This window comes from Bubalus kerabau, chromosome 15 (genome assembly GCF_029407905.1).
Source record: "Bubalus kerabau isolate K-KA32 ecotype Philippines breed swamp buffalo chromosome 15, PCC_UOA_SB_1v2, whole genome shotgun sequence".
Classification (NCBI taxonomy): domain Eukaryota; kingdom Metazoa; phylum Chordata; class Mammalia; order Artiodactyla; family Bovidae; genus Bubalus; species Bubalus kerabau.
This window is the reverse complement of record NC_073638.1, coordinates 23,389,225-23,413,270: the sequence shown is the minus strand read 5'-3', so window position 1 is coordinate 23,413,270 and position 24,046 is coordinate 23,389,225. Positions and strand designations below refer to the sequence as shown.

Genomic DNA, 24,046 nt, shown 5'->3' with positions numbered 1-24,046 from the left:
TACATGACCACTGGAAAAGCCATAGCCTTGACTAGACGGACCTTTGAAAGCTTACGAAAGAATAAATCAATGTCCAAGATATTTTCATAGAGTCTCACGGTATGTGCATGAGACTCTAGACAGTGAAGGACAGAGGAGCCTGGCGTGCTGCAGTCCACGGGGTCGCAAAGAGTCAGACACACGACTCAGCCACTGAACGACAACATGGTACGTCATCAGCAAACGTGTTGGGTAATGCTCAGTTTCACAGCTCCATATTTTATAGCATCTTTAGTTTCACCTACCAAAATCAATTTTAATAAAATAGTAAATTTCAGGTCTTCAGTAGTTTCACTTTGGCTTTCACAGATTCCACTGGGGGAAAAAATCTCAGGTCCATTTATTTCCCTCTCATATACCAGCTGTGTGTGTACACCAATTTTATTGAGATATAATAATTCACATATCATACAATTAACTATACAGTTAAATGGTTTTTAGTATATTTATGGTTGTCCAACCATCGCCACAATCTATTTTGAAACATTTCATCATCGCCACCCCCCTAAACCCCATACCAATAACAGTCACTTCCCATTTAACTCCAAGCCCCCAGCCCTGGGCAACCACGAATCTATTTTCTGTCTTTATGGATTTCTCTGTTCTGGATATTTCATATAAACGGAACCATACAATATGTGGTCTTTGGTGCTTGGTTTCTTTCATTTGATATAATGTTTTCAATGTCACAATATACATCAGTACTACATCCTTTTTATTTCTGAGTAATACTACATTATATGGAAACACCACATCTTGCTTACCCATTTATCAGTTAATGGACATTTCAGTTGCTTCTATTTTTGACTATAATTAATCATGCTGCTATGAACATTTGAGTACAAGTTTTGGTACACAAGTATGTGTACACTGGAAGAGTGAAACTGCCCAGTCATATGGCAACTCCATTTACAATCTGCCAGAACACTTTCCAAAGGCGCTGCACCATTTTACATGCCCAGCAGAAGTGTATGAGGCTTCCGATTTCTTCACATCATTGCTAACATTGTTATGATCTGCCTTTTTTAAGTACAGCTGATTTACAGTATTTTATTACGTTCAGGTGTACAGCATAGTGATTCAGCATTTTTGCAGATTATCCTCCAGTATAGGTTATTATAAGAAAATGGCTATAATTCTCTGTGCTACACAGCATATCCTTGTTGCCTGTCTATTTTATACATAGCAGTTTGTATCTGTTAATTCAATACCCCTAATTTGTCGCTCTCCTCTTTCCTCTTCACTTTGGTAAACAAAAGTTTATGTTCTATATCTGTGAGCCTGTTTCTGTTTTGCATAGACATTCACTTGTATTACAGTGATACAGTATTTATCTGTACAACTTCTTTCATTAGACATAATATCCTCTAGGTCCATCCTCGTGGGTGGGGAGTACTAGCCCATTGTGACTCTGACTTGCGTCTCCCTGGACTCACGATGCCCCGCATACTTCCCTGTGCTTACTGGCCATGTGTATATTAGCTCTGGGTTTTCATAGATGTGTTTTATCAGACTGAGATAGTCCTTTCTCTTCCTAGCTTGATTGAGTGAGTGAACATCACTGAGTCATGTTCGACTCTGCAATCCCATGGGCTGCAGACCGCCAGGCTCCTCTGTCCATGGGATTCTTCAGGCAAGAATACTGGAGTGGATTGCCATTCCCTTCTCCAGGGGATCTTCCCAACCCAGGGATCAAACCTGGGTCTCCCGCATTGCAGGTAGATTCTTTATTATCTGAGCCACCAGGGAAGCCCAATAATTCCAAGTTTACTGAGTGCTTATATTATGAAGAGGTGTTACACTTTGTCAAATGACTTTTTTTAGCCTCTACTGGTCCTACATTTTCTAAGTGTATATTGGCTACTGCCATTCTTTAGAACAATACCCAAATACACACTGGAAGTTTATGGACTATTCAGCATAGGCCCAAATTAAACACAAATGCCATAGACATGAATACAGCACAAAGCAATTCAAGTAAAATAAATGATGTCATAACAGGATCTGTGTTCAACTATCAAATAACCAAAACTGTTCAATATTAAAGAAGTCAATAAAAAGCTCTTATACTGATAGCCAAATATACCTAAGCCAAGTAGGTTTTAGAAAACTTATAGTTTAAAACTTATAATTTAAAGTATTTAATGTACAATTTTGAAATCAGTTAACCAGCTTCTAATATTTAACCAAAAAAAAAACAAAACCCATTAATAGAACAATAAGTTTTGACTTCTTGATGACACATAATCGCTTTGTAAAAAGATGTATATACAAAATTCCTTATAAAATTCAAAGCCTAATTGGGAATGCCATAGACTGTGTGGAATTTTTTAAATGCTAAAAACATGTAAAGGATATTAGCCCAGCCCAAAGTAACAGACCTCCAAAATAATTCCAAAATATTTACATGTTGAGGTTGTGGAAACTACATTGGCTCATAAGACCAGTACCAGCTAGAACTGACTAGAATTAGGAGATTAGGAAAAGGCTTCACAGAGATGTATTTTGCCAGAGCACAAGAGAAACACAGATGAACTAAAAGTAGCTCATCTAATGAGATCTAATTAAAAGAAAGCCTCAATAACATTAAGAACATTTCTGCTGCTTATTTTCAATGTTTATTTTTGACCAATGAGTCGGAAAAGACAATGAAGCAAAGATGTCATTATTCAAATAATTTCAAAGAAATCATTTAAAATCAATTTTGGGGGGGCCAAATTATATCTCAAGATGTTAAATCAAATCACATATTTTCTCAAAAGATACTACTACGTAAGTCACTTATTTTTATATTGATTATCTCACCCTAAACCCCAAAATACAAAGATTCAGGGTTTTTTGGTTCATGCTTAATCCTGCTGAGATTTACAATATTGCAAATATTGCCCAAGTCTCAATTTAATTCTTCTGAAGTATGGAGCAAGGAAGGGTGCTTGGAAAATTACAGAGATCTACAGGAACACGGATTGCTTCCTAGGAAGAAGAGGTACTCTCCTCTTCACCCCAACGTTCAGGATCCTAACCCACTGGGACTGCACCACACGAGAGGCAGTGGCCGAAGGGGCTCTTCTCCCACAAAAGCACTGCACTAATTCTCCAGCATTCAGCTTCTCCACTTGAATGGAATAAAAACCCTTTTGAGAACAACAATTACAATCCCCCCATTTTTTTCTCAGGCACACTATTGGACTTCTTGGTGCAGGCACAATGCAAATAAGGCAAGCTTCCTTTCACAGAGTGATTAATATGCAACGACAGCCTGCTTTTTTAGGAGGATGTGAAGAACCACCAACAAGCTTTTCTAAACCCAGAGGTTTCTACAATTATTTCCACTGTTTATTTTTAAACAGAAGATTACACAATAACGCCAAGCGCTTTAGCTCTAATTTGCCAATATTTTGTAAACAATGACAATTTAGATTTTGAAACCTTTTGTATCATATTTAAGTCTATGGTCGACCATGGAAGCCAATATATTAATTTTTCTCCCTAAATCTAGGAAACTCACTTGTGTGAAACAGAATTCAAGTTATACTTTCTTTTTAAGAAATTGCACTTTATTTTTAAATAGCAAGACCTCTCTGGCATATACCTTTGGCAAACTCATGATTTTAAAAATGTATTATAAATTTCAAACTAAGAAATTAAATTTTATTGGTAATCCATCTAATTTATATGCATGTGCCTTTATAAAACATATGATTTTTTTAAATTATTGTTAAATTCAATATGACGCTATGCCTTGATAGAAAATTAAATGAAATTTGTTCAATAAAACAATGTCACAAAGAAAAGGGAATTTTTGTGCTACAGATTACACACATATGCACATTTATTCTCAATAAAATAATTTATGAAGTATCATGTTTCCCTGGTGATTTTTAACAAACTTTCTAAGACAATGCAAACTATGAGATATTAGACCTTCCTTACTAAAAATTTCGCTTATCTCTCTCTTTTAACCTATCTTCATCTACACAGTCTCATGAAGAGATTTCAATCATAAAGAAAGAAACTCATCAACAACTCAAACATTTTGCTCTGGATGGATACAAATTTTTCTATTCAATGTATTAAATGTCAAAATGCAAATTTGATTTTTACGTTTTTTTAAAAAAATAAACTTCTATAATTACAGTTTTAAGACGTTATATATAGATGAGACTTATGACTTTGAATTGAATTTCAGTCAAAATATTTCAAAATTATGTATAGGTCAATACCTATAATCAAACCTATGGCCTAAATCAAACCTACCTTACTGCCAATAGGCCCAAATCCCAGGGCATGTAACAATGAGGCAAGAGGAGCTGATGGTGACATCTGAGACCCATCAGTTTTCTTCCAGGAGAGACATTAGCATTATCTCAGGGAAATCAGCAAGTCATTCAAGATATTCTTGCTTCCTTGTGAAGCCAGAGTGTTTAACGCTGCAAGTCCCTTCCATGCCTAGATTCTCCAGACATCACCACGGACGGAACCAACCCCACATTTAGCACCACCAGATTCACCGTAGGTTTACACTGTTCCCTTCTTTCATACTTCTAATTCTAAATTAAGGATTTTGTAGTTATAAAAGAAACAGAATTTATTTCTTCTGCTCTGTAAGCAAATAAAAAGATGAAAGTGAAGACTAAATTAACAATGGAACTCCTCATTTTAAATCCCTCCTGTTGAGTTTGTTAAAAGAGAATATAATTTTAAACCCACTTACTACAAAGAAAAAGTTTAACATTTAGAAACACATACCTACATTGTTAAAATAATTATACATACTTATAATTTATGTTTGCTGAAAATATACTCCACTATACACAACTGCTATGGTATTTAAATAATACAGTGTAACTGCCTGAGGCTGTCTCCCATACCTAGTCTCTTAATATTACACAGGGCAGCAAAAACACAACACAGAGTAATATAACACAGATTTACCTCCCAGTGACTTCAAAATCATCTGCTGTAAATATCTCTAGAAAACCAAATAATAAACGATTATCCAGGTTTCTTATTTAGATACAAAACTACTCAATACCTAAATCAAATAATGTGTGAAATGTTTATCTTCTAAAAAATTAATTCCTACACCTAACTTGGCTATGAAGAACTTGTAAACCATAAATAAATTCTTCTATGAGAAGGGAGGAGGAGAATGAACTGTCTGCATGACCAGTTATCTTAATTGAGTCTGACCAGTAATTTAAATTCTGATTCTAAAACCAATTTAGCTCAGAATGACCTCAAACTGTAATCGAGGGCAGTTAACGGACTCATTTTCAATCTCTTATCTTCAAAGAATATCACACAATGTCGCTTTTTTGCTTCATTATGACAGATGGTTTTCTTTGATGAAAATTTTAAATTTTAAACATGTCATGAGTAACTTTAAGCTACGTACACAAAAGAGAAAATCTGAGGAAGGAATAAATAGCTCTTAGTTATCTTTTTCTGACATTTCAAGGTTGTCTTTGGTATCTCATTCCACAGGAATAAATACTACAAATGCAATTAGAAAGAGCTTAGAAAGCAGTTTAAATTTTTTTTTTTTTTTTACAAAACTAATACATTCATCTTAGACCAAACACAAGGAACAGAAGAGTTATTCTGTAAGTACGAAATTAAGTGAATATTTCTAATAAACGTTTCTGCTACTCACCAAGTCTGGGACATCGCCATTTGCAAATGTGTTCATGAAACTGCTCTTACTCTGGTTCACAGCATCACTGCCAAGGCCAGGTCTTTATATCCAAGAAATGTGGGCTCTCAGGCCACCCTGGCATCTTTTGAGGACTCCTTAGTTCAGAAATTGTTCAACAATCTGAGACCGGCCCTAAGTCCCTCCTTGTCAATTCCCCTGAAGGTGCCTTAACATTCATCCTCTTAGGTCTCTGCCTTTGATGCACCCCTGAAGCATGTCCCCCTTCCTTTAAGAACTCTTCAAGCTTCTTTCCATCTCAAAAATTCCATACTAAACCATATGAGATGAAAGATTTCAGAAATAAGCTTTGGCTTATAGCAAAATTGAACCCTGAAGGAGACAGACCATCAGACGGTTCTCACAGTCTGCTCCAAAATTAAAACAATTTCTCTCTTACCAACAGTCCTCTCATACCACTATCTTCAACCACACACACAGACACACAGACACACACAGGTAACCTACAGTATTAGCTCATCTCCCATCCTGCATTCTTCTTCACTCCAGCAGTCTTTACTGCACATTTATTGATGGAGAAGTTAAATGACAGCATCTTTGTTCTTGGGGATATCAGGCATTTGAGAGCAGAAGTGCCCCACAGCATATAGGAGAATTAAATGAAATCTTGACTGCTGAATAAAATATCCCCAAACCATATCTCCCACTCAGCTTACAGAAAAAGAACAGTCAGACTTATACCCTGTCATTTGCAAACTGTGGGATTCTCTTCAGCTGATAGCTTAAGAGAATAAGCTACTATCTACTAACTACTATCATTAGTACCTGATAGCTTAACACAGGTACTAATGAGCGGGTTTGCATGTCCCCCACCCAAGGGACCAGGTCTGTGCACGATTACCCTGCAGTGAAGCCCACCCACATGGAGCGTCCCCATAGTCTTTCAGCGTCTCACTCCTAATTACCAGTAGGCATCCAGGGACCATTCAAGTTTGAGAAATGGAATGAGACAATATGAAACACAGCAGAGATGCTAAACCCAAAGTCAAGAGGAATTCAAAGGAAAAAGACAATGCAGGAAGCAAGGAAAATATTCTAAAATACTCAGGGATATAAAATGTGTTGCATCAAGAAAGAAGAGGGTGCTACCACAGAGACATTCAGACCACATAAAAGAGTTCTTAGAAATTTTTAATATGCTGTATGTTTATATCTTTTTGTGTTCTTTATGTTATATATGTTAGCAAAACAGAAAATTCAATAGAAATGTTGGCAAAAAACTGAGAAAACCTCCCAGGAAACAAAGGATGGAGGCTTGGTGAGACCAAGAAATGAGTAATAGGAGACAGAAGATAAGAAAAGTCAGATGATCAATCCAATTTCCAAATAAGAGTTCCAGAAAAACAAATTTAAAAGATACAAAAATATCAAATAAATGATGTAGGAAGATTTCCCAGCACTGAAGGACATAAATTTTCACACTAAAAAGGCCCACAAAGAATCTACCCCAATAAATACTATAAAGAGAAGATCCTAATGCCTTCTACAGGAGAAATAAGTTTCATGCAAATTATCAGAAATTAAAATGTACTGAATTTCACAGATGCAACAGAAAGTTAGAAAGTCTAGAGCAACATCTTCAAAATTCTCAGGAAAAACAATTTCCAATGTAGAGAATTATATACCAGGCAAATATAAAAGAACTATCACTAGCTTAGAAAATTTACAGTCCAGACTGAAAAACGGGGGAGAAAACAAAATAACTATATTTTAACATATTGAGAGGGGATATATACTTCAGTCTGAGAACTTAACCATGAATTAGTGATAGGTATGTAGAAAACTAAGCTAAAAAAACGGAAGCCATAATACACTCAAAAAAATCCAGAAAACTATAAAAGAAAGGTAACAAGGTCACAGCATTGATAAAGGCTCAGCTGTGAATAATATTTATATGGTCATAATAATGTAAACATTAAATACTGATTTAACAAAAAATAGAAAAATTGCAATATTGGGAGTCCACGGTAACGTAGGAGGGAGTGGGAAGTGTTTAAGAGTAGTAAACTCCCATAGGAAAAAGTCAATAAATAATACCTAAAACTGGAAATTCAGTTCAGTCGCTCAGTCATGTCTGACTCTTTGCGACCCCATGAATTGCAGCACGCCAGGCCTCCCTGTCCATCACCAACTCCCGGCGTTCACTCAGACTCACGTCCATCGAGTCAGTGATGCCATCCAGCCATCTCATCCTCTGTCATCCCCTTCTCCTCCTGCCCCCAATCCCTCCCAGCATCAGGGTCTTTTCCAATGAGTCAACTCTTCGTATGAGGTGGCCAAAGTATTGGAGTTTCAGCCTCAGCATCAGTACTTCCAATGAAACTGGGAATTAAGAAAGTATAAATATGGAGATAAAAATGCGGAAACAGGTAAATGAGTAGAAAGTGGTTGTTTCAGAGGAGTCAAAATCTAAGGTTGGAGGGCTAAGGAGGGGTAAGATGGAGTAGAAAGAGCTGGGACTGGGGACGAATGCTTTTTGTTTCAAGTCATAAAATTATTTAACTTTTTAAATGTGGACAGTTCAATTTTCCAAAAGCAACATTAAATTCAGGAAAGAAGAGAGGGATGACAACCAAGTAATTGCAATTGCTTGACTAGTTAGGATCTTTAATCTCAAGATATATTTAGTATAACTTAGCAGAGAAAAGAGAAACAAGCTGACCCACCTTATCTTAATGGTAAATAACTGTGGGCTGCAAGCCAAGCTGAGAAGCTATATAGTATAACAAAGTCACTTTATAAGAATGAAATATGAAATCTTTGTCCTAAATCCTTGGGGATTAGAATGTCTCGAGTCAATTTTCCAGATGACTAACACTAATTACATTACCTCTTTCATAGATAATGGTACCTATGCTTATGTTTGCTTTATTTTTCAACTATATGGGAAAAAATCATAGCTCCTTTAGCACCTAGCACAGAGCTGAACACAAAAGACATATGCTCAATAACTGAATCGGTGTAATTGTTGCCTGCTGCTTGAAAATGAGGTTTAGTTATGAATAGGCATTATTTATACTGCACTGTTTTAGAGACATTCCCTTAGCATCTGGGATGCATAGGGCTTTTTTTTTTTTTTTTTTTTTTAACCAAATACTAAATGGCTAAGAGTGACATGCTTCCTATGTTCTTGAGTTTGATTCTCATCATTTTCCCATCCATTCAAGTTACTGCATCTTCTTCCCATCAGTGTACCTGTACGTAGCAGTCATGTTTCCTTGATGTTAATCTGAATATAGGAGTCTTTATAAATGTGGTAGAGTGTAGAAATTAATTAAGAATATATGAGCTCTTTCTGAATAAAGGTCTAATGTCTTTATTTAATGTCTAACGAATCAAGTCCCATGGACAGAGGACCCTGGCAGGCTACAGTCCACGGGGTTGTAAAGAGCCGGACACGACTGAGCAATTAACACTACAAATGAAATGTATACAGTTCAGTGCATGGACTATCTATTTTGGCTATCCAGAGGCTTCATTCCTTCACTTCTTCACTCTTTCCCTTAATTTTTCATTCTTCATGCTCCAAAAAAGAAAGGTTGCCAGACAAATGACTTCCATTATTAATGAAGTGCTACTAACAGGGTCTTTATCACAGCCATTACTTAAATATACCCTGATGCTGGGAAAGAGTGAAGGAAGGAAGAGAAGGGGACGACAGAGGATGAGATGGTTGGATGGCATTACCAACCTCATGGACATGAGTTTTAGTAAGCTCCGGGAGTTAGCGATGGACAGGGAAGCCTGGCGTGCTGCAGCCCATGGGGTCGCAAAGAGTCGGACACAACCGAGCGACTGAACTGAACTGAAGCCTCCACCATTGACAAGTTTAATATTAACTCTATGCAAATAGAAAGAAGAATCTATATGAACTCATTTATTCTATAAACTTCTACTTTTCTCAAAATCGAGACCACGTTGCTTTCACTAAAGATAAAACAGCTAAGCAATCAGCCATGGCATTTCTAACTCAGTCGCAGCTCAATGGTGAGTTCAACTCTGAATTCTCAGAGAATGAAAAATAAATGGAAGAAAATGTGACTCTAATTATAATCAATACTTAAATCCAACACTCATTGTGCACCCCTTCACTGTGAACTTTAGCAGAAAGAAAGGAAATGGGGAAAAAATGGCTGAGTTTACTATGCACCAGACAGTTGTATGAATTACCTCATTTTATCTTCACAATAACCCTTTTAGGTAGGTATTATTATTCCTGTCTCACAGATAAATAAACTGAGTTTTTGGAGAGATTCAGTTATTGGTTCAAGGTCATGGACAGCAGGAAAGCCACCTTTCAAAATCAAGTTTGATATAAAAGATCCATGGGGCGCCCCCTACAGTATGCACTGCCTACCGAACACCAAAAACAGTACATTAAGAAAGGAAGGTAATTTATAATATCAATTTAAATCAAAGTGCCTGCACTGAACTTAGATCTTCTCATGCACACAACAGCAGATCTTTAAGGTTTCCATTTGTGTCCTGAATAGAATTATCATATAGCAACCACAGCTTCACTGGTGATTGGCGGCATCTACTGTGGACAGAACAGACACTTGGGAGATGAAATATAAACAAAAGAACACTGGAAAAGTGGTCAGTCTCAACCATTACCATCCACTCCTCTGCTGATCTGATAAAAGCAATGCGTCTAAAATGTGACAGGCAGGACAGATTTTAGAAGATTTTCCATGAAAACTAATGACTAATGGGTATGGGATTTCTTTGGCAATAATAAAAATGTTTAGAAATTTTTAAAAAGGTATGTATGGCATTACCAACCTGATAGACATGAGTTTTAGTAAGCTCCAGGAGTTAGCGATGGACAGGGAAGCCTGGCGTGCTGCAGCCCATGGGGTCGCAAAGAGTCGGACACAACCGAGCGACTGAACTGAACTGAAGCCTCCACCATTGACAAGTTTAATATTAACTCTATGCAAATAGAAAGAAGAATCTATATGAACTCATTTATTCTATAAACTTCTACTTTTCTCAAAATCGAGACCAGTGTTCCTACCAGTCTCTCTTGGCTCTTTCCCTTGGTGTGCGGGTAGTGCCAGATGGCCCTGAGCTTGCAGCCTTCCCAATGACCTCTTCTCCCCTTCTTTTTGGCCAAGTGTCTTAAGGTATCAGCTCTTCCTCCACCTTTGACTCTAAGAACTTGAATTTCACTCTCCGACTGAAATTACTCTAACATTTCCATTCTCCTCCAAATCCAAAGATTCTCCTTGAGTCTCATCCTCCTTATTCTCCTAACCACAACAAGCACCGCTGTCCTCTTTTTTTATGGCACTATTTGTTTTGCAACTGGAACATAAAGCTCATTAGAGAAAGCTCAGGTTGTATAAAAATAATCTTCTTTCAGTCTTAAAAAGTGAAAAAGATTTTTAAAACAAAACTGAGATTATGCTTATAAATTCCATTTGCTTTCCAACTCTTCTACTTAACATTATTATCCTTCTCTAACCCAGGCATTCATACTTGCGAGGCTCTGGTCCCCTTTATTTGTTCACCATCACTTCATAAATTATGGACAAGTACCATTATAGATACTACGTAAATACAACAACATAAACACTCCAGGTGTGATAAAGACTCCACAATGCACCAGTTGTAATTCATGGTGTTTTCCCTCCACTGAAAAAGGATTAAAAATATAGACTACTATGACTCTGTCTTCTTGATCTCCTTAGCTGGGTTACCTCCAAGCTTCCACCCAAACATGCAACAGTTTAACATACCTCATCCATGCTAAATCCTTCCTTTAAACCTCTTTCAGCTCTCATTTACACTGTGAAGAGTTTTCCAATCTGCCCTGGTGCACAGGCAATCTTTATCCTGCCTCGACACTCTGAGCCACGTACTGGCTTTAAATGCTACCTGGTATTCCCAGCCGTCTTTTCATTCTCTACTAGACAGTAAGCTCTCTTACTATCAAGGAATTGTACTTGAGAGTTTTGGGGTTTTGTTCTACATCTGCAACTAACAGACTGTAGCAATGCTCAGTAAGTATTTTCACTGATATTGCTTCTCCCTCTCCCCACAAACCCATTAAATCTCTTCCCAATCCCTTCTCTGCACTACAGGCAGTTTTCCCTTCTCTCTAGTCCTATATTCTTCCATCTATGACATTAGCTTTCTAACTCTTTTGACCTGAGTCATAACATGATATATGTTTTCCATTACAACCAGATCAACAAAAGTTTCACAAAACAATATCTACCCTTACTGTATAAGATATACTCTCTTTCTATTTTATTCCATTTCTTCTTTCTCCCTCTTTCCCCCTTCCTTCCTTTCTTTAATGCTAGTAGAAGCCAACTGAATAGATTCCACCACCCACGGTTGAAAAATATTGACCTATAAGTTAAGACACACAGATGCCCAATTTTTTCCTAAAACCTAATGCACATAAACGGAAAAGGCAATGGCACCTCACTCCAGTACTCTTGCCTAGAAAATCCCATGGACGGAGGAGCCTGGTAGGCTGCAGTCCATGGGGTCACGAAGAGTCGGAAACGACTGAGCGACTTCACTTTCACTTTTCATTTTCATGCATTGGAGAAGGAAATGGCAACCCACTCCAGTGTTCTTGCCTGGGGAATCCCAGGGACAGAGGAGCCTGGTGGGCTGCCATCTACGGGGTCGCACAGAGTCGGACATGACTGAAGCGACTTAGTAGTAGTAGAAGTAATGTGCATAAAACTGAGGGTATCCATTCTTCATCCAAGGTAAGCCCTTCTTCCCAATTCCCTATCAGGCTGACAGTACCATGATTATTGCATTACTTTGGGTTTACAGCATCAATGTTTTTCTCTCTCAGTCTGCTACCATTTTGGACCTATCATTTCCCTTTCTGGCTGATTTGTGATCTCCAGGGTGTAACCCAAAGTTACCACAAGTGTATCTTTCCAAGATTATCTGCTTTATAAAATATTGATATATCACAGTTGTATTTCTTTAACAAGCAGCTCTGATACACAAAATTTGATTTTTGTAAGACTTTTCAGCTGTGTGTGTATTAATAAAAGGTATAGTTAAGTAATTTGGTTTGTGGTGAATTTCACATATATTATTTGATTTGATTTTCCTATTCAAATGAGGAAATTACAGTTCGAAGATATTAAGCAACTTTCACAGATTAACTAGACTAGTTGGTAACAGAGCCAAATGCTGAACCAAAATCTTTTAAATCTAAGCCCAATAGTTCCCTTTCTTCACATACACATCTTCCTACTCTTAAAATAAAAGACTTTCATTGCACTTCACAGGCCTTCAGAGCAACTTTAACTGGATCTCCTACCTCCCAGCCTCTAAGTTCTCCATCATCTAGCTGACTTTTTATAATGCAGCAAAAAATCCTTTCACCAACTCACAATTTTGTCCAGCCCCTATAGTGCTTGCCACATAAAACTAAAACTTCCTTTAAGGTCTGCAACAATCTTGACCGATTGGGCCCTACTTACTTCTCCGCTAGTTCACAGCTGGCATCAAACGCAGAGCCTAACACAGCAGATATTCCATTGCTGTAGCTGACTATACCCTTAAATATTTTAAAAAATGATTTTTATTACATCCCCAGTAGCACCCCCTCCTTTGTTTACCATTTAAGGTTTTAATAAGACCTGTGCCAACATCCAGTCTGCTTTCATTGCTCCTCAATACTAAGGATCCTCCAGCTAGACACATCTCCTCCTACAGAGAACTGGCCCTTCCTCTTATTTATCCTGTGTCCCGGAGCTTGAGATCAGCAGCTCTGCCACACCTTTTTCCAGACACGAAAACCAACTAAGATGATTTTTGGCTTTCTGAGTAATTCTCACAATTACTGCCTGCCTCCTTCTCTCTAGGCACTTACTCACACAGTATCTTTCAGGATTTCCTACCATCTGAACTAAGTGTCTTCACCCCAGCCATCTGAAAGCCTCTGCAGGACCAGTATAATACACTTAAATGTGTTTTGTTTTTCCCCTCGGCTTCCAGCACAAACACTGCACATCCCATTCACACCTGTTTAATAACCATTTCAAACAAAACCTCCATGGAGGATGAACTTTAAAAATAAATACTGAGTTCCATTCAGTTCAGTCGCTCAGTTATGTCCAACTCTTTGCAACCCCATGGACTGCAGCACGCCAGGCTTCCCTGCCCATCACCAACTCCCACAGCTTGCTCAAATTCACGTCCATCAAGTCGGTGATGCCATCCAACCATCTCATTTTCTGTTGTCCCCTTCTCCTTCTGGCTTCAATCTTTCCCAGCATCAGGGTCTTTTCCAATGAGTCAGTTCTTTGCATCAGGTGGCCAAAGTATTGGAGCTTCAACTTCAGCATCAGTCCCTCCAATGAATAATCAGGACTGATTTCCTTTAGGGTTTGGTTTGATCTCCTTGCAGTCCAAGGGACTCTCATGAGTTTTCTCCAACACCACAGTTTACAAGCATCAATTCTTCAGAGCTCAGCTTTCAGTACCTATCTTACATAAGTATAAGATATTATCTACCTTACATGTGTGAATTATTTAAGCTCACCAAACCCACAATGCAGGTGCCACTTTTCCCCTTTTACAGAGAGGGGCGAGCTCAGAAATGCAGCAACTTGTGGAATGTCAGTGACAGTGACTTTGACCTAGACCTGTCAGACTCCAAAGCTCTTAATACTGCCTACCACTCCCCCTTTATTTCCATCAGATCCAGAAGCCAAGCAAGTTCACCTTTGCTTGGCATGTACTCTGATGCTGTGCTAAGTCACCTCAGTCGTGTTTGACTCTTTCGACCCTGTGGACTGTAGCCTGCCAGGCTCCTCTGTCCACTGGATTCTCCAGGCAAGAATACTAGAGTGGGTTGTTATTTCCTACTCCAGGGGTTCTTCCCAACCCAGGGATCGAACCCTCGTCTTCAGTATCTCCTGCCCTACAGGCACATTCGTTACCACTGAGCCACCAGGGAGGCCTGGCTGATCCTATATGTATTCAAATTATCCTAACCTTAGAAAAGGATGAAAGCAGTCAGAGAAAGTAAGTTACAGTCCGAGCTTCACCTGAGTAAATCACTTACTTACTCTCCTAGCCTCAGTTTCTGTTTCAAGACCTAACACAATCTGGCCCTGAGAATTGTTTTTTCTCCTCATCTCTAGCCATTTCTCCCCAAGCACCCTACACTGTTCCCTAGATACGACTGTATATATCCACGTCTCTATCCGTTGGTTCTGCTGAATCACTTCTTCTTCCTTCTCCATCCATTGAAGGCAAACTGACGCCCCTTACCCACCTCAAGGGAACCCCAGGCCAAATTAATTGTTTCCTTCCTTGTGCCCCAATGGTATTTAATTCATGTCTGTATTTATAAGTACAGGATGTCTCTCCCACACTGGATGGTAAGCTCCAGAAGCAGAGACATACCTTACTCGACTCATAACTGAAACCCAGCACAATTCCTGAAACTGACCATCACAAGGTTTCAGGAAAGTTCGCTGAATTGAGAAAGTCAGGAATGTCTGTTGTGATTCAACCAAGATTTGTTAAGCAATCAACCATGCCTTCAACTAAGAGGAGCAGCTGTCCTTCCTACTTCACAGAGAGGTTTTTAAACGTTACCTGTTTACCTCCCCAACTATCCAAAGATGGATGTCCCCCTGATAATATCTCATAGCACCCTGCTCCTTTTCTTAGTTTTTAATCAGAATATGTAACTATAAAGATGTGCGTGAATTACTTTGTTAACGTCTATATTCCTCCACACTCTTAGACTGGAACCTCTATATAGGGATGATGTATGTTAAGTTTACCACTGCATTCCTAGCACCCAGCACCTACTTGATTAATATTTACCAAATAAAAGATATGAAGATTAAAAGACACAATGATCAAAACCTCTGTGAATTGTATACAGATGATAAACCAGATACACTAATTAGGATTACATATCCAGTTTATCCCCTTTGATGGCTACAACAAAACCATCAGTCTCTTTTCCAGTATCTTATGCCTTTAGTTGGCAAACCTCTTCCAGCCTCACCAATAGGGCACTTACGTTTGACTCATCTCAGTAATAAGAGCAATTACCTTATTTTTATTCCAGTTTGTAATTTATAAAAATATCTGCAGTGAGACATATTTAATCACCTCAGTTCTCACTAAAGACAGTCTATAAAATATAGGTCAAATAGCTTTTTCTTTTCAAAAATAACTTTGATTTTGATACATGGCTCTCATCTTCAAAGCACTACACAAACAACCTTTACGAGGTACAGGTACACACTGGAACAATTAGTTTGTATTCTCAGGCGAGTGGGCCCAGGCAGGCCAACACAGTTGCCATGGCAAGTCAGGTGTTTGCATGGACTCCTTAGCTGCATGGGTTCCTTCCAAGGCTCGGGGGGCAATGCGGATCTGGTGACCTGTGCTCACGGTCAAAAGCAAGAGAGTTCTGAATTGCCTTCAAAATCACAGACCTTTCGGCCCCATGAAACCCAGAATCCTTTTGCTAACAACTTTCAACCTCCTAAGACCCCTTTCTCTCTGAAGTATTCATAACCAACAACATGGCAGGCATATTTAAAACAAGATTTTTAAAAATCTAGTTCTAATCATTGAAATACAGTATTTTGACATCCTTTTTAAAAGTCTATCTAAAAAGAGAGCAGGATGTCTGAATAATTTTTTTTCTAGATCCATATACACCCCTCTTTCTCTTTAATAAGCACAGCTCATGTGCATTCTAAAATATTCACAAGGTCTCTAACAAGGAGGTATTGCTAATTTTCCCACCTCACAGAAGAGGAAACGAACTTAGAGAACTGAATTGACTCACCGGGGATCAGACAACTAATAAAGGATCTACGTGCCTGGGGTGTCACCCGAGGGCCACAGGCCACTCTTAATCTCTAGGCTCTCCTACTCGCAGGGTTCCTTGACAGCAGAAATTAGGTCATCACAGTGCTTTGTAATTCGCCACAGAGCTGATGATAAAAACCTGACACTCAATAAACATATTTGATGAACTATTTAAGAGAATACCTATTGTAACCCAATCCCTACTGGCATGACACCACTATGAATATTCCTAAATGGTGAGGTAATCTGATCTCTCAGGAATGGTACAGAATGGAAAACACGGCCAGATGTTGCCAGGGTTTGCAGCTACAAATCAAAATGTACTCAGTGAGCATATCCAGTGGAACACAGGTTAGACAAAAGCCTGTCAAGTCCCACCAGTGAGGCAATCTTTGAACTGAAGTCACATCTACAATCATATCTACATATATCTGGAGAAAAAGAATGCCTAACAGGTTTATTAAAACCTTTAAAACACACACACGCACAAATACACAAGACAGACCAAATGTTTTGTTCTTCTAGCACAGTCCTCTTTGAGTGATTGCTTGGAAGTCAAATTAATTCTGCAGGAAGGAAAAAGCGTGGCTACCTAACTGAAAACAGGGAACTCAGTGGCTGCGTGTAGACCCGGCCTAACAGCACATCAAGTGTGGTGTATTGAACGTGCCTGAAAGGCCGCCATTGGCACCCACACCAACATCAAAAGGCAGTGCTCCTAATGAGGATCTTCAGCCAAGAGACGGCGTTTCAACACGGTGAAATAAAAGGGCAGAATGGCACCACTGGCAACGCCAAATAATTTACATCCCTGTACATCAGCAAATGGTTTTCAGTGTGGCACTAAGATGCAGTAACAAAAAGGGCTAGAGTTGACATGCCTCTGACCTTCAGATGGCCTTCTGCGTGGTACCACTCTACAGTGGTTAAGGACATTTGCCTGTATCGCTGATGGTAGGTTCACGACACGGTTTTCTCATATGAGAAACTCTGGATCTCATAGAGACCTATTCATCAAGACTCGGAGAGGTCCTTGGGTATTCACTCTTCCTAAGAGGCCGACTCTGACAATACTGCTCAAAGCCTCATTGAGTATTTTAAGAGATGTATAAAATCCTTCTCTGAATCGTATTGTTTCTTCCTTTTTAACTAAAGGAATCTTAACCTTGCCTTCTTGATTCAAACCTCAAACAGCCGTTATCATTATATGGCCTGTAGAGTCAAGTTTTCAATGTGGTTTAATTTGTAATTCATTTTTAAGGTTGGAAAAAAGTGCTATGTATAATTTCCTGCCCCTTCTTTTAACATTCCAGAAGTTTCTCAGCCTATATAGTGTTAGGTGAATCGAAGGATTAATAATACCTAAACTGAAGAATTATCAATTATGGAATTTACATTAAAATATTTATATCGGCAGCATAAGACATGTGTGTGCTGAAAACCTCAATACTTAAGTAGCACAGGAGAGCCTTTTAAAAATGCCTTTGTCTCCTGCCAGAGTGACTGTTCCCAGAAGACTGACGAGGGCAGGTGCCAATCTCTTGTCTCCTCTCCCTGCTGACTGGTTCTGCTTTCCAGCACCGCAGAACCAAGATCAGCAGGGAAAGTTCAAACCGTTCATTAGCAACAGGTAGTCAATCACTTATTTTTCACCAAGACAGGAAGGACTGTCTGTAAAATATCTCTGGACGTGTACCATCAACACTGAAGTCCCTTTCAGTCTGGGAAGCAGCCCCCATCCTTTAACTGTGAAGACGTAAACGTGGGGAATTTATCAAACTAATATTAAATAGAGGCTTTGTCACCTTAAAAGACTCACTGCTTGGATCAGAAATTCTGAAGTTCCTATTTCAAGCAGTGTGAAGTTTACAAGATACTGTCTGTAATTTACAAAACTAGGTTCTGCAGCAAACAAAAACATCTGTCATGTCAAAAGATTAGTATTTGAATGACAAAATGGTGCTATTTATTTTGAAAGGCAATTAGGATGTTCCCTATGACAGAAAAAAAAATACAGATATAGATCACTTACATTAAATAACATATTACCTATCTGAGGAAGCTAATTAATGATAAATGTATTCTAAAGAAAAGTGCTATGCAAAATTCTCAAAATTGGGGGTTTTTTCCTCTCTTATTGCTGCTTTGACTAAGCACCTACAGTCCTTGAAAATAGCACATCCACACCATGAATTTTTTTGCAATTACTACTTTAATTCTTGAACTATCAAACTCAAGAAACAACCACCATTTAAATCAACACACCCATAGCTTAATCAATTAGCATAGAGACTTCGATGAACCACCTTATGGAACAAGCATGTGTCCTGCTATTTTCTGCTATTTTAACATTATTTTCAAAAAAAAAAAAGATTCTTGGTAAAGGTATCTGGGAAGAAGTCATCAAGTTTAATCTGTCAGGGGAAGACAGGGGAAGCTTCTTGAAAAACTGACTCTAAAAAACAGTAAGTGTTAGACTATGAGATTCCCTGGTGGCTCAGGAGTGAAGAATCTGCCTGCCAGGGCAAGAGATGAGGGTTCAATTCGTGGGTCAGGAAGATTCCCTGGAGAAGGAAATGGCAGCTCACTCCAGTGGGCTTTCGAAATGCCATGGACAGAGGAGCCTGGCAAGCTACAGTCCTTCGGGTCGCAAAGAGTCTGACACAGCTGAGAGATTAAGCGCAGCACAGCTTTATTACATTCCATTAAACTTTGTTCAGAAACATACATTACTGATCTTAAAATGAAAACCGATCAAAAAAAATTTTAGCTCACCGTAACTGTATTGACAGCAAATTCTGCTGAAACATATCTTAATTCATTTACAGAATGATATCAATATGTACTATATATATACATGCAAGCTAGCTTTTGGGTAGCAAAGGTGCTCTTTGTTCTTAATCTGGTGCAACTTATTAGAAAACCAGTGCTGATCACTCCCTGACTCCTCCAAGTTGGCAGAGAATTGCAAAAATTATCAAATAAATATGACTTAACAACCATTCCAGATCATTCAAGCTATTTTTCCACAAAACATCTAAAACGGCATCATGATAAGCTCAAATTTGTAATTCCACAACCTTTCACTTTATTACTAAGGAGCAGAAGGCACCAAAATGACAGAGGGGCAGCAGACACGATTCCTTTGGTATATTAAGATGAACACACCTTACATTTACATATTCATGTGTTCCCAGTCGTGCAGTGACTTAACTACCATTGTCCCTGGAGATGCTAGAATATTGGAGGCAAAACAACAACAGTAAAACGTGTGTGTATGTGTATGTGGGTGGGAGAGAGAGAAAGAGGGAGAGACAGCAAGACTGCTCTGTTATTTCTGTTTCTGTCCTGACCCTCTGACTTGAACTCTACATTGTGTTTTTTAATGGTGAAAACAATACTTTAATGGAAAATTATTTCTCTTTGGAAAACGGCTCAACTTCTTTCTTTTGTTAAGCAACCTTGTATGTGTTTCTCGTTCGTTCTGCCTTCTCCCCATCCTCACGTTACTAGGGCCCCCGAAAGAGGATGCTTTCATTCCAAACAGTGGTCAGAAAGCCACCCATACCTTGGCAGCCAAGAACAGCCAATCTGGGATTCCCTGGGCGTGTACCTGCTATAACTCCCTAGGGAATCCCGACACCAAGAGCTACACCCATCACGGGGTTGGAAAGGACAGCTGAGCGATCCCCCAGAGCCCCTCAAAGATCAGGTCTGTACGGTCATGCCCCCACCTAGGGCACAGAAGGCCCCAGAATCACACAAACACACTCGTGCGGTGCAGGGAAATCAATCGCGCGCCGGAGACCTACCGACACGACGTGAGAAGACCTGACAGGGCGCCCCTGGCCAGCGGGCAGTGGGCACTGAACCAGGGGTCAGCCGGGGTTGGCCCCCGGTCGGGAGGCTCGCCCCCGCCGGCCAAAGCCCCGCCCCCGGCGTCGCCCCCGGCCCGAGGCGCGCCGGTCAGCGCACGCGCGTCGGTGCGCCCAGCCTCTGCGCCCTCCTGGGCCACACGCTCCGGCCCAGACGGCTCGGCGTGCGCGCGCGAGCCCGTGTGTGTGTGCGCGTGTGTGTGCCAAAGGGGCGGGAGGGATGGTCCAAGCCGGCGTGCAGGAGGCGCGAGTGGGCGAGCACGGGCGGGTCGGCCCGGGAGACCTTCCTGTGACCACCTCGACTCCATGTTATCTCCTCGGAAACTGCGGGCCGGGCAGGGGGCCGGCCGCAGGGCGGGGTTCCTCCCGGCCTGGGCTTGGGGGGTGAGCGAGACCGTTAGGCTGGCGCACCGGGAGACCGTGCTGGCAGCCCCGGGCCGCCACCCGCGCCGAAATAAAAAGCCTCTCGCAGCTTCCCGCCCAGCCAGCCTCTCTCTGATTGGTCGCTGGAGAAGAGACCCGAGTTGGCTGGAGGCGGCGGCCGCGCGCGGGTCTCGTGCCACCCGGGGAGGGGGCGCGTTGGGTGCTCCCCGCTCTCCCGCACTCGGGCCGGGCAGTTTAGGGCCGCTCCAGCGGCGCCTGGCAGCGGCGGTCGCAACACACAGACCCCTCCGCCCGGCTCTCCTCGGGCGCTTCTCCCAGCACACGCCCCCCCACCCCCCAGCCTAGAATGTCCGCCCACCCCACCCAGCACTCTGCAGCCCCGTCTCCTTTATTCCCGTCCGTCAGCTCCAAAACGCAAATCCTGGGGTGGGGTGGGGTGGGGTGGAGTGAGGCAGGGTGGAGTGAGGCGGGGTGGGGTGGAGTGAGCAGCTGGAGGGGAGGGTGGGCACGCACAGAAGAATCTTCCAGGGAGGCTAGGATGGAAATACCCCAAATGGGGAAAAAAACCAAAAAACCACCTCCCTCCCGGCCGCCAAGGTGTTTTGGGCGGCGGCGCGGCCCCCTCCACCCGCGGGAGCATCACTACTGTCTTCCTCCCAGCTCCCTATTGTTCGCACTTTGCCAGGATCGGGAACCTCGCCCAAAGAAAGGAGACTGAGGCGAGGTGTTTCGAGAGGCTACCTGCCATTCTTCTCTCGCACCGTGCAACACGGGGCTCGCGGTGCGTGTGAAGGCACACGCGCGCACACACGCGCGCACACACACACCAGGCAGCCCCGATCACGCCCTCCTCGCCCTCCGCCCCTCCGCACTTCCTCCTGTCAAAACGCAGCGCTCGACCCTCCCATCCCTCCTTGCTCTGGGCCGAGAGCAGGCTTTGCAACTAACCAGCAATTTGGCAAATGAAAAACTAACGTCATATCGACAGGGAGGTGCAACAACGGCCACACAGCCCTGAGATTCTGCCCATTTCGCCCCATTTTTGCAAACCGTTATTTCTCCGGGGCGGGGAGGGAAGGGGGTAGGCGCAAAGGCGGCGAGTCCCACTTTATTAGACCCGGGGAAATAACGATCGCGGGCGGCTGCCCCGGCCTTATTGTTCACTCTTCGTGGGGCAGGGGCTGAAAACCCCTTCCCCAAGGAAGCCGAGCCTGTGTGGCTGCACCACCGAGCTACGGCATCCGCCGCCCGCTTTCGGGGATGGAGCGCTGCCCATCGCCGGCGCGACCGCAGCGTCCCCGGGAGCGGACGGTTCGGCTCCCAGCGCCGCGGGCACACAAAGTGGGAAGGGCGGGCGCGCTGGAGGGGCGCCCGGCGCTCGCTGCGCGGGGAGGCTGTCCCGGTCCAGGCAGCCCGGGAGGGCGCGGGGTTCGGCTAGGCTGCAAGGACGACGCGCTCCTTCCTCAGCTCCAGGAAAATGAACACCCTTAGCATTCCACGTAAAACCACCCCCAAATAACAGCGTTCCTCGGGGGACGAGGAGGGGGCAGAGGGCAATAAGCATATCAAATTGAGAATAATAATTTTGAAAATGTACCTGCAGTTCCCAGGAAAAACAAAGTCCAGATGAGATTCTTAGTTTGCAGCATTGTAATCTGCTGGCCGGGAGGGATGTTCTTGCCGCGGTAAATTCTCTGCCCCCCCTTGCAGCGAGTGTGGACAGCGGCAGAGCAACAGACCTAGGGGCAGACAATTGCCAGGCTGAGTACGATTATTTTTGCAGAATTGTTTCCTGCCAGCCGCTGCCGAGATGCGTTCACGCGCTGATCGGAGAATGAGTGACAGTCCCAGCCTCAGCACACTCGCAACTCGGAGATCCTTGCGCTGGCCCGGGTTCGCTTTGATGGAACTGGGGATGGGAGCTGGGGGCGGGGGGCGGGGGTGAGAACCTCACTGTGTCCTTCCACCACGCCGGCCACAAATAGTGCCTCACATCAAGGAGGTAAGAGAGACAGGGGAGGCAGATGCGGCCGCCTGCAAAACGTGGCCTGGAGCCGCCGGAGGAGTCGGGCTCTTTCACACGCAGTCTTCCAGGCAGAGCTGGGATTTCTTCTTTTCACAATTCTCCCAAGCCTCCGCGGTCCTTAATGCCGTCCAGCCTTCCTTCATCAGGAAGCTTGGGTACTTTAATAACTAGTAGATAATAAAAAGAAAATCTTAGGTTTGTGTAGGGTTTCAAAGTTGTCAAATCCTCCGTTTAGATCTTAAGATCCTTGAATTATAAGAATAGCCTAGGACTTCATTTTTTTAAGTGCAGGAAATTAGAAATTTGGAGAGGGATGGGGATCGCTGTTGTGGGGTTTGGTTTGGGTTTTGTTTATTGGTTTGTTCGATGCTTGCTGTGAAGTTTGCCTCACAGAGGCAACAGATCCCAAGGGAAGGAGATGGGAAGCAACTGAAGTTAGGAGAAAAACGCAGATGTTTAGAAGGGCTTTTCAGAAATAACTGAAGGTTTTCTTGTTTACAAATGCTGAAAACTGTTATAAACCAAGATTTTTTTAAAATGTAGGTTTTATAGTATAGGCACTGTATTAAATAGTGTTTTCTTACAAGGGCTACAACCTTAGTTCTCAAAGACTTTAATAAAGATCATCACTGAGGTACCAACACTAAGAGTTTCAATGAATCTTCTAGCTGTATTTTAAACAGAAGAGGGTGGAGGAGCAGGATGAAAATAGGCATGTTTCAGCCCCCGAGCAAGGCTTGAGTGTTTAAGGAACAAAAGGTGAGGTAGAATCAGGAGCTGGCAGTGTTCGAGCTGCTGGACTAGCCTATTAGCCTAGCACAGAGAAACCCTCCCAGTGGAAGGCTGCCTGCCTGTGTTCAAAGCACCAGTAAACCAACATCACCATGCACTCCATTTTTCTTCAAAGGTCAGACTCTCCACTGCTGTATCACTCTTTTAAAACCTGTTCTCTGCTGGTTAACCAGCCAGCCTCCATTACTGGAGAGGCTTGCACTCCCCACTCCCCGACCGCCCCCCCACCCCCCTCCCCGATCTCCCCACCCCCGTGTATTTGACCAGGCCTGCCACACCAACAGACTGAAATACACGGGCACCTAAAAAGGGCTTCCTCCCCCAAATCTATCTTTCACAACATTTGCTTTGTAATAATTCCCTCATACCAACTGTAAA

General features: G+C 41.9%; 1 protein-coding gene across 16 annotated transcripts in view; it reads right to left on the bottom strand.

Annotated features, from left to right (window-relative positions):
- The window catches only part of NCAM1 (neural cell adhesion molecule 1), a 366,923-nt gene extending 344,208 nt beyond the window's left edge, over positions 1-22,715 (bottom strand). For all 16 annotated transcript variants that reach the window (XM_055548057.1, XM_055548058.1, XM_055548061.1 and 13 more), the window contains exon 1: positions 22,448-22,715. In XM_055548057.1, the coding sequence (XP_055404032.1) occupies positions 22,448-22,499 (52 nt within the window). In that variant the 5' untranslated portion in view covers positions 22,500-22,715. The remainder of the gene's footprint in view (positions 1-22,447) is intronic.
- Between the last annotated feature and the right edge of the window lie 1,331 nt (positions 22,716-24,046).